The following is an 11,744-nucleotide window of genomic DNA, read 5'->3' as shown; positions in this document are numbered from 1 at the left end:
GTGGTTGTGATACATCCTCAGGTGTGAGAACCTGCTGGGGGAGAAGATACTGGTAGGAAAATGGGATAGGAAAAGAAGAAAAGAGAGAAAATTAAGAAATTTCAAACTGAAAGAGAACATTTTAAAAAGAAACGTGAAAAATGGCATTCAGTCCTAGTTAGTGTCGTTTCTTGCAGCCATATATAGTTCAGATAGATCAGAGAGTAGAGATTAGAGATTAGAATCAAATTCAGTGGTTAAAGCGTTAACCAGGACGTCAGTTCATTTCTCCTGAAGACATGTGGCAGGGAGCAAAGGAGGGTTCCTATCAACTGCTCCTAAGAAAGAAAGTAAACACTCCCAACATGCACCGTGGCACAGGGAGTGGCTCAGGTTTCTAAAATTTCCCTGCGGTGGTGAAAAGGAGTAATAATTAACAGCCTCCTGAGCTTGACTTCTGTGTGGAGAGGCACTGGCCGGCGCAGTGCGCACAGCCATGCTCGGGAAAGTGACGCCAGCCGCCCCCCCTCTCAAGCTTGACTCGGAACTTCCGTACAGGTGAGCGAACTGTGAAGTCCCAGGCGAGGTGCAGAGCACTGACTTTCCGACAATCAGAGTTTGCGATCGGCCAGGGGAACAAACTTTCCTAGGCAAGTTTAGCACAACAGCTAAGGTAAAAAGGCTTCTTCTGCTCAGTGTGAATACCAGGTGAAAATTGGGGTCAGGAGATTGAACCCTTCTAATCCACTCCCTGGGGTCAAGTTGAGGGCAAGATAGCAGAAAGCAGAACCCATACTTAGCACATTCAAAGCAGCTTGAACCAGGACATTATTTTTCCTCTTGATTTTCTCTGATTTCCTTTCCTGGCCAAGGTAAGTTCTATGTGTTTAGATGCGTTGAGGGTGGGAGGAGTGTTGGGGGCGGGAAGGGCTTGGAACCTTCCTCCTCCCCTTTCCTCCACGGAAGCAACCCAATGAGGGCTTTACTTGAATTCGTGCCATGCTAACCCTCACAAAGATACCAGACTCCTGGATGTCAGCCCACTTTCTCTGAGCATCCTTACAGTTAAAACAGTGTATTGAATCGTCAAACTGGGAAGATCTTTTAAACTGAGGACTGAACTAAACATTTGTTTCCGCCAATTGATAAGAGGTTCCACCAATTAATAGAGGTTACTTAACCTATTTAGACTTCAATCTGGCATCCATATAATAGGCATTATAATAAAATCTGTGAAATAGAGCTTTGATGGGAATTAAATAGAAATAGATTCTTATTAAACAGAATTAATTAGAACACACACCAAATGTTCTATACATGGCATCTCCTGTTAGAATTTAAAACTAAGCATCTCCACAAAAGGGGCCATCAGAGGGAGGGTGGCCAGCTGGGGACACTGGGGTTGGTTTCCAGAAAGTGGGTCCAGGATATGTGTGCAGGTGGCAGGTAGACAAAGCATCACCTGTCTGAGTAGCAATGAAACTATTTGGCTTCTTGCCACTTTTCAAATACAGTACCTGGTGACAAATTCAAACAGTGGTTGCTACTCAATCACTTTTATTATGGAAAACTCACAATTATATTAATCTTTTGTTTTAAAAAAGAAAAGAGAATTTTACAGCTGGTGAGTTACACACACTACTATATTATAGAACCTATAGCATTTGAGTTCTGATGGAGAGACTTCTCTTAAATAACTTTGCTCACATTAGGCCATATAGTCCATGTCCTTATATTGTAGCATGTATTGAATTGCTTGTACTGAAATGATATTGACTTTCATTTGTGTTTATGAACAAGAATATAAAAGAATACCTGTGTTTTGTCAGTTTCTACCTCTGAAGCTTAAACCACAGGGAAGTGACTTTATTTTATGAAACTTTATTTAAAGGCCATTTTTGTTATTTTTGCTGTTAGTTTTATTAGCATTGCTAACTTCAGGAAGGGTGACAAACTTGGTAGATTTTTCCATTCATGTTATTTTGTCTTTTAATTTTATTAATATAAAATAAAATATTCAAATCATTTGCAGTTGTTCCTAGCTTAACATGGTCATTAATTTTAGGGATTTTTTCCAAGTTATAGAAATATTCCAATGTATTTATAATTGCATATTGACTGGAGAATTCTACAGATTTGTAGAATTCTAAAGCCAACCAAACTAAAATTTATTACAGATCTGTAAAATTTGTAGAATTCTAAAGCCAACCAAACTAAAATTTACTAAGTTATTATCCTCTGGGGTCTGATTATATTTAATGCAGTTTAGCTAAGGACATAAAAGAATCAAATGTGTTTAGAATAAATTAGAGTACCAGTATTCACTAAATATTTTTCATGTTTTTCATATCTTCAATACAACTTTATACTGAATTGATATTGTTAGAATGCCTTAAATCAAGTTATTTGATTTTCTATTTCTTATAGGCATATGTCTAAATAAAGAATAGTAGTCCAATTCAGATAAATATTTGAGATTAATTTACTAAACCACATAACTGGGTGTAAATCTTTCTAAAGCCTGTTTTAGTATAAAAGCTTTTCTATTATGTGTATAATATTTTGTGATAAACTATTAAATATTTTGGTCAATCAAAAAAGAGAGAGAGATAAATAACCAGCAATGATTAATTTTAAAAAGTCCATTTTTCCAGTTACTTCACAACAGTATACATGCATGTAACATGTCTTTCTGACATGTAATAAAAAGTTTGATACATGACACTTGTTTCAAGTTCATAAAATAGGAAGCATCCTACATCTTTAATTGATCTAGGCAGAAACCTGATCAATTTCCTTGTACAGATTTGTTGGTTAAAACATTGGTGTTGAACATAGATACATATGAATATTTATTTTTTCCAAAATATCCAGGTATAAGTCAACTGAAAAATATGACTTCTAAGAAAGAACTCCTTAGGGATATTCTCCCTTTGCACTAAAGTCTAGGATTAGAGACTTAACTCTCTTGCAATAATTAATCTATCTCTATCCAAACTATCAATTATAGCAGTTTCATCACTTTCATATCAGATGCACTGTAACATTCTGCTTTGACATAATCTCATGTACCAAACTAACTGACACCTTTGCCTTCAGTAGTTGAACATTCAAGTGTCTCCTCTTTAAGTGTTGTGGGTCTATGATATAAAAAGTAGCTTAGAGGTTGAAGGAAAAGTTCTTCTGATCATCATCCCAGAGTCTAGTAAGTTGAGCATGAGGTGAGAGGATGCTGGTTTTTTTTACATCCAACATATGAACAGATAAATGAGTCGTGATACCTGTGAAGTCAACTTGAATATTTCCTCTTGGAAATGCAGATGAAGCATAGAACCCTTGAGCTGTGCCACAGCAGTAATTCCAGAAGATGTCATTGGCAAACTGAGTGCCCTCCCCCAGACTGAGTGGTGGCAAGATGTCTTGAGACCTTAAGTGGCTAGCTTACTTATGCTTATACTAGCTTGCTTCTCCTCTAACTCTGGCTTTCCTCACCTCCCAGAGGGCACTCTAGGGGAAATAAAGGTCATGACATTAGATATCATATAAATATGCAGTAAAATATTAAAGGTCTGACACTTAAAGTCTACTTGAACCCACTGCAATGGCATGCTCACGTAGAAGTCTGTCTGGTCCACATCCTGTTTTTTTCCTGTCTTCAACTCAATGACTATACTAAATTTTTACTTGCATCTCAAAGTAAATAATTCTTGGCTGCAATCAATATCACTCAATAAAGTGACAGTATTTATATGCTAACTTTCAACTTTTCTGCAAATGAGGCACATTCTTTAGAAATAAATGGAGCCAAATATTTCCCAGAAAACGTACTTCTATTGCTTCCTTTCCTGTCCAAAGAACTGGATAATGGATAGAATCACTAGATGCTTTGTCTCATTTCCTTGAAGTGGTGCAATTGTATATGCCGCTGCTTTTCTCTAGTCCAAGGGTCCAGGTCAGAGCTTGGAGAAAACAGCTTTATTCTGGAGATGAATTTGTGAATTCCCATTGCTACTTCAGGCAAAGGCAATAATTTTTTAAAAAAACCTCCAGGAGTAAAGCCCTTCATATAACCTTACTTGATAATGGAAGTATACACTTTTTATTCCAATGTGATATTTTCTGTTTTTTTTTTTTTTTTTTGGTAACTTTTATGCGGGTTTTGTGTGTATGTGTTATATAAGTAAGATATGTTCCTTGCATGTGATTTAGAAAGTACATATGAAATTAAAAAGAAAATAATCATACATAGTCTCATTTCTGTCAATTAAATACTGTTAGTATATTAATACAAGGCCCTGTATATTGAATATATTCAATATTTGTATGTTTTATCTATATACTTATATATGTGCACTCACTCTGGAAGACAGAAAACAAAAGTAAGTAATAATCCTAAAGGAGCTAACAGTGAAATTCAGTAAAATAAAATATGGTTAGAGAGAGAAAGCAGTAAGTGATTAGAAAGCTGCAGATAATTTGCTGTGAAAATTCAGAGGCAGGAGAATTTCTCTTTGTCTAGGAAATATAGGAAAGTTAGCATATGTGAGTTTTGTTTTTTTTTTCAATTCATTTGAACATGTGGCCATTGTGACACTTCATGTCCCCAGTGGCCTCAGGAATAATGGACTGTAGAGACAGGTATAGGCTTTGCATCTTTTGGCCAGCATAGCAGCAGGCCCAGAGGAGAAGCTCATGTAATATTTGTTGACTATGCAAAGAAGTGAACCATATTTTCCACTTTTAAGTAAGTAAGCCATTTATTGACCCATGCTTGGGCACAGGGAGGAACTTTAAATGACCAGCCCATTTGAGTTCTTCAGGGCTTGGACTCAACTCCTGTCCTCTGGCCTCTTCTGGTCACAAGTTAACTGGAGAGCAGGGTGGAAGGCAAACTACTGGTGCTCTCAGATGTTCCAGAGTCTCGGCGCTGCTTGCACAAACGTGCTATCTCATTTTCCTTCTCAGGCTCCACATCCCATCTGCCTGCTCCTAACAATTCTACCCTGTTCTCTTCACACTTCCTTATCGAGCCTGGTCTCTTCCCACTGTTGAGCCACCTGGGCCTGTGTAAGCCTAAACCTGCCTAATAGTGCCAGGACTGTTTATTTCTCCAGGACTTAATTGCTGACCTATCTAATTCCCTATCTCTCAAAACCCCATTTGGTCTGGACAAAATAAAAAAGTAAATACAAGCTTAGTAAATCTGTGACCTTATTTCATAGACAGTTCTAAGTTAATGAGCTCTGGCCCTAGGACCTGGTAGTTAAGTATGCATCACCTTCCAAGTAAAGTACATGAGCTTTTTAACAATTATTTTCCTCCTCAAGTCATAGTTTATTCTGATCTACCAACATAATTGTGAATGTCCAAAATAAGACTTGTACGGTTCTAGATCACTGTAATTATTTTTCTTCACAATTCCCTCTTTGTCTCTGCTTTCTATAACCTCTGTCATCCTCCTTTTATGCCTTTGAGGAAACAAATTTAGGCCCCTAAATCTACCAAGTCTTTAAAATTTATAAGACATTCACAAGGGACTCACCAAGTTCTAATTAGTTATGAATCATGGTTAATTGGCATGAGGAAAAGGGGAGGGGAAACTATTTGTAGTCATAGGTCTGTGCCTCAATTGAGCTACTTATAATGGTGAAAATTACCAAATCACGTTTTTCCTTTCAGGTATTTAAACTGCTTGAATGTTTTGTTTAGCAAATTTCTAGATTCTGGTATGGTCAATATTGTTTCCTATTTACTTCTTTCCTATATACTACCTATGAACCAAAATAGTATCCTGTTTCCATTGATTTCCTCAATTCAGAGAATAATGTAAGTGCTTATGATATCCTTTAATCACATCTGAAATCTTCTGAGGCTGGCTGGGATATAGTTCAGCGTAGATCACAATGAGTTTGGCAGTATAATTACATAGTGATTATTACTATTGTTAATGACATCTTTGCTATATTTTTTATGACTATAAATAGAGAGGGAGCCAACCAGGAAGCCACTGCAATGATTCTTCAGCCCATCACTGTGGATTTTCACGTTGTAATTTTAAGAAGCCTTCATTAGTTCAAAATATCCATTCATTTCATAATATCCCTAACTTCTGGTCCCAGCTAAAATATCATGTTAACCATGAGATCAAGAAGATTTTAGAAGCAGTACTTAATCTTTCAGACCATATCTCATCTGCAAATTTACATTTAGTCAGTCATTCAACAGTTTTTTTTTGCCCTGTTCCAGACAAAATTCTAAGAGTTAAAGGTACACAGAGAAATGTTAAAAAAATAAATAAATAAAAATTAAAAATCCCTGTCCTCAAGAAGTTTGTATGCAAGATGAAGAAGACTGTGTAAATAAATAAGCTCTTTTTAGATACTGGTAAGTGCTAAAATGACAATAATGTAATAGTGACAGCCTGACTCTTGGTTAAGGAAGTCCTCTGTGAGAAGAGATGCTTGAACTAGGATCTGCATGTGTGCTAATTTGGATTTGTTATGTACCCCATAAAAGGCTATGTTCTCTTAATCCAGTCTTGTGAAGGCATACGTATTGTGGGAGGGACCTTTTGGTTAGGTTGTTTCCATGGAGATGTGACCCCACCCATGCAAGGTGGTTCTTAATCCCTTTGGTGGAGTCCTCTATGAGAGGATAAAGGCAGAGACATTTTGGAGAGAGTTTAGAGAAGCTAAGACAGAAGCCCAGAGACATTTTAGAGAAAGCCACTAAAAACAGAAGCAAAACCCCAGAAAGGACCAGCAAACTCTGGCCATGTGTGTTCCCATGTGACAGAGGAACCCCAGACACCATTGGCCTTTTTTCAGAGAAGGTATCATCCTACTGATGCCTTAATTGGGACATTTTCATGGCCTTAGAACTGTAAATTTGTAAAAGCCAATCCATCAGCAGCTTAAGCAAACCAAAACAGCATGTGAGAAGGGGGCAGCCATGGGAAAGTCCCAGGGAAGAGTAAGACGAGAGGCCAGTACAAATCTCTGAGACAGGAATGAATTTAGGGAGTGACTGAAAACCAAAAAGAAGGCCAATGTAGGTGGAATTTGATCAGTGAGGAAATATGAAGAGGGAGAATGCTAAAGAGCTAGACTGGACCTTGTGGGCCATAATAAGGAGATTATATTTTATTTTAGTTCATTCTTGAAAAGCCTTTGCAGGATATATATATATATATATACATTTTTTTTTCCTTGAGATTGTTCACTTACCATACAACTATCCAAAGATCCAAAGTATACAATCGATTGCCCATGGCATCATCATACAACTGTGCATCCATCAACAAAATTAATTTTTTTCAATTTTTAGAACATTTTCATTACTCCAGAAAAGCAATAAAGACAAAAAAAGGAAACTCAAATCCTCCCATACCCCTAACCACCCCCCCACCATTATTGATTCATAGTTTTGGTATAGTACATTTGTTACTGTTGATAAAAGAATGTTAAAATACTACTAACTGTAGTATATAGTTTGCAATAGCTATATATATATTTTTCCTATATACCCCTCTAGTATTAACTTCTAGTTAGAGTGTCATACATTTGTTCTAGTTCGTGAGAGGGATTTCTAATATTTGTACAGTTAATCATGGATATTGTCCACCACAAGATTCAGTCTTTTACACATTCCCATCTTTTAACCTCCAACTTTCCTTCTGGTGACATACGTGATTCTGAGCTTACCCTTTCCACCAACTTTGCACACCTTTCAGCACTGTTAGTTATTCTCACAACATGCTACTATCACCCCTGTCCATTTCTAAATGTTTAAGTTCACCCTAGTTGAACATTCTGCTCATAATAAGCAACTACTCCCCATTGTTTAGCCCTATTCTATATCCTGGTAACTTATATTTCATGTCTATGAGTTCACATATTATAACTAGTTCATATCAAGTGAGACCCTACAATATTTGTCCTTATGTGTCTGCCTTATTTCACTCAATATAGTGCACTCAAGGTTTCTTCATCAACCCATTTTTTTAAGATGGTTTTGTTCACACACCATATATTCCATCCTAAGTAAACACTCGATAGTTCCCTGTATATTCATGTATTTATGTATTCACCACCATCACCACTATCTATATAAGGACATCTCCATTTATTCCACAAAGAAGGAGGAAGAGTCAAAGAAGACAGACAAAAGAAAAAGAGAAAGAGAGAGAGAGAGAGAGAGAGAGAGAGAGAGAGAGAAATGACAGCTAGAAAGCAACAAAAGGAAAGATAGCATTAACCTAAAGCAGAATAAAAAGTCAGACAACATCACCAATGCCAGGAGTTCCATACCCTTCCCCTATCCACCACTCCCTCCCCCACCATATGCCTTTAGCTTTTATATATTGCCTTTTATATTAAAGGAAGGATAATACAATGTTTCTGTTAATTATAATCTCTAGTTTGCATTGATTGTATTTTCCCCCCAATTCCACCCTATTTTAACACCTTGCAATGTTGACATTCATTCATTTTACCTCATGAAAAACATATTTGTACCTTTTATTACAATTGTGGAGCACCCTAGGTTTCCCTGAGTTACACAGTCCCAGTCTTTATCCTTTGTCTTTTGTTCTGGTGCCCCGCATGGTCCCAGGCTTCCTCTTTCAACCATACTCACAGTCATTTTTGTTCAGTGTACTTACATTGCTGTGCTACTATCTCCCAAAATTGTTTTCCATACCTCTCACTCCTGTCTTTTCCTTTCTGTCTGTAGCGCTTCCTTTAGTGTTTCTTGTTCACAAACTCTGTCATTGTCTGTTTGTCTGAGAATATTTTAAGCTCTTCCTCATATTTGAAGGACAGTTTTGCTGGATATAGGATTCTTGGTTGGTGGTTTTTCTCTTTCAGTATCTTATATATATCACCCTACTTCCTTCTTGCCTTCATGGTTTCTATTGAGAAACCTACATAGTCTTATCAAGCTTCCTTTGTATGTGATGGATCGCTTTTCTCTTGTGGCTTTCAGGATTCTTTCTTTATCTTTGATGTTTGATAATCTGATTATTAAGCGTCTTGGTGTAGGCCTATACAGATCTGTTCTGTTTAGGGTATGCTATGATTCTTGGCTCCATAATTTTATGTTTTTCATAAGAGATGGGAAATTTTCATTGATTATTTCCTCTATTATTGCTTCTGCCCCTTTTGCCTTCTCTTTTCCTTCTGGGACACCAGTGACACATACATTCCTGCTTTTCATTTTGTCTTTAAGTTCCCGGAGACATTGCTCGTATTTTTCCATTCTTTTCTCTAACTGTTCTTTTGTGTGTAGGCTTTCAGGAGTCTTGTTCTGCAGTTCCTGAGTGTTTTCTTCTGCCTCTTGAGATCTGCTGTTGTATGTTTCCATTGTGTCTTTCATCTCTTGTGTTGTGCCTTTCATTTCCATAGATTCTGCCAGTTGGTTTTTTGAACTTTCAATTTCTACCTTATGCACGCCCAGTGTTTTCATTATATGGTTCAGCTCTTTTGCCATATCTTCCCTAAACTTTTTGAATTGACTTATTATTAGTTGTTTCAATTCCTGTATCTCAGTTGAAATATAAGTTTGTTCCTTTGACTGGGCCATAGCTTCATTTTTCTTAGTGTAGGTTGTAGTTTTCTGTTGTCTAGGCATGGTTTCCTTGGTTACCCCAATCAGGTTTTCCCAGACCAAAACAGCCTCCAGTCCCAGAAGGAAGAACTATTCAGTATCCAGTTTCCCTGAGGGTGCGTCTTAGAAAATTGGTACACTCTGTGAGGCCTCAGGTCACTGTGCTTTTCTGCCCAGCAGGTGGTGCCTGTCAGCCTGTAACTCCAGACTGGTGTAAGGAGGTGTGGCCGGTGGCTAATTTCCCCCAGGCTCTGGGATCTGGTTCTGAATGGAAGGCGGGTAGTAGAGCTGGGCCCCACCTCTTTCCTCTTAGAGAAAATAGACCCCCTAGGGAGAGGTCATAAGCATTTGAATAGTCTCTCTCTGCCTGTGCTATCTCCACCTTTGTCTGGGTCAGAGCGCTGGGAACTGAAAATGGCTGAGGCTTTTTCCACTGAGCAGAAAAAGGGACAGAAAGCCCCCTTCAGGGCCAGTTCGTGGCTACCCTCCAGCTCTTCAAGGTCAGTCATCACCCAAAGCCTCTGTCTGCTTGTTGGGGATTCATAGCTTGTATGGAGCAGTCCACATTTGTTAATTAAAACCCCAGTTGGAGATCAGCTGAGCTGTATTCACTTCCTCAGAGAGAGCTGCTCTCTAGCACCATGAGGCTTTGCAGCTTGGGCCATGGGGGGATGGAGCTCCTGGGTTGGATCTGCAGTTTTTGCTTACAGGATTTATGCTGCAATCTCGGGCATTCCTCCCAATTCAGGTTGGTGTATGATGAGTGGATGGTCATGTTTGTCCCCCCGCAGTTATTCCAGATTATTTACTAGTTGTTCTGGTTGTTTATTAGCTGTTCCAGGGGGACTAACTAGTTTCCAATCCTCTCTATGCTGCCATCTTTGATTCTACTCTCTGCAGGATTTTAATCATGGCATGAAAAGACCTTTAAATCCATCATCCTGGATGCTGTGTGGAGAATGAAATACAAGTCACAATGTGAATACAGTGAAACCAGTTAGAAGGCTGAAATCCAGTAATGCAGTAATCCAGGAGAAAAAAAAGTGATGGTGACTTGGCTTAGAGCTGTGGAGTGGAAATAGGAGGTTTTGAATTCCAAAAATATGTTGAAGATAGTGAATTAGACTTATTTTTGGATTAGAATCCAGTTATTATGAAGGAGATAAAAACTAGACTGATTCCTAGTTGTAATGCCAAATTAGGTAGATGGGAAAGAATTTTGGAGAAGGAAATCTGGAGCATAGAAGAAAGTCAATCATTCTGTTTTGGCTGTGTTGACATCGAGATGCCTGTTAGACATCCAAGTAAAGATTAGACAGCCATGTGAGTCTGGAGCTTAGCAGAGAGGCTAGGCTGCAGATGAATTCGATTACATGGAATAAAGTAGAGAAGAGAAGGGAGCTGTGCCAGTTTGGCTACATTTTTCCCCAAAAGCCATATTCTTTAAGGCAATCTTGTGGGGGCAGATGTATTAGTGTTGATTGGGTTGGAATCTCTTGACTGTGTGTTTCCATGGAGATATGGACCCCACCCATACAGGATGGGTCTTGATTTAATCACTAGGGTCCTATAAAAGAGCTCACAAACAGAAGGAACTTAAAGCAGCTGAGAGAGACATTTTGGAGACAGCCACTAAAAGTAGACTTTTGCTGATGCTTTGGAGATGCTAGGCCAGAGTTTGCTCAAGAGAAGCTAAGAGAGGACAAAACGTTCCAAGAGCAACATTGTGAAAAATGCACAGGAGCTGAGAAAGGAGCTGGAACACAACCTGGGATCAGCAGACGCCAGCTATGTGCCTTCCCAGCTAACAGGTTTCCCAGACACCATCAGCCTTTCTTCAGTGAAGGTACCCTCTTGTTGGTGCCTTAATTTGGACAATTTCATGGCCTTCAGACTGTAAATTTGTAATCAAATAAACCCCTTTATAAAAGCCAATCCATTTCTGATGTTTTGCATAATGGTAGCATTAGCAAACTGGAACAGGAGCCAAGGAAAGACAACTAGCACAAGCCAGCATGTAGTGATCTGAAAGAGGAGGAGGGTGAGAAGAATGAAAAGTTGAAGCCTGTGAGATAGCAAAAAGTAAGACAAAGTGACTGTTGTTATTTTGTCTCAAATGCCTCAAAAGAAAGTATTTCAAAAGGAAGAAGCAACTAATT

At 38.3% G+C, this 11,744-nt stretch overlaps 1 protein-coding gene across 3 annotated transcripts in view; it reads left to right on the top strand.

The window, feature by feature from the left end:
• Positions 1-448: 448 nt before the first annotated feature.
• The window catches only part of RASSF6 (Ras association domain family member 6), a 64,629-nt gene continuing 53,333 nt past the window's right edge, over positions 449-11,744 (top strand). For 2 of the 3 annotated variants that reach the window (XM_037829964.1, XM_037829963.1), the window contains exon 1: positions 449-537. In XM_037829964.1, the coding sequence (XP_037685892.1) occupies positions 476-537 (62 nt within the window). In that variant the 5' untranslated portion in view covers positions 449-475. Of the gene's footprint in view, positions 538-566; positions 653-11,744 lie in introns of those variants that run through there. The other variant, XM_037829966.1, reaches the window with a different exon arrangement.

The sequence above is a fragment of the Choloepus didactylus genome, chromosome 3 (assembly GCF_015220235.1).
Source record: "Choloepus didactylus isolate mChoDid1 chromosome 3, mChoDid1.pri, whole genome shotgun sequence".
In the NCBI taxonomy this organism is placed as follows: domain Eukaryota; kingdom Metazoa; phylum Chordata; class Mammalia; order Pilosa; family Megalonychidae; genus Choloepus; species Choloepus didactylus.
Note: the sequence above shows the minus strand (reverse complement) of the source record. Positions and strands in the feature narration are given on the sequence as shown.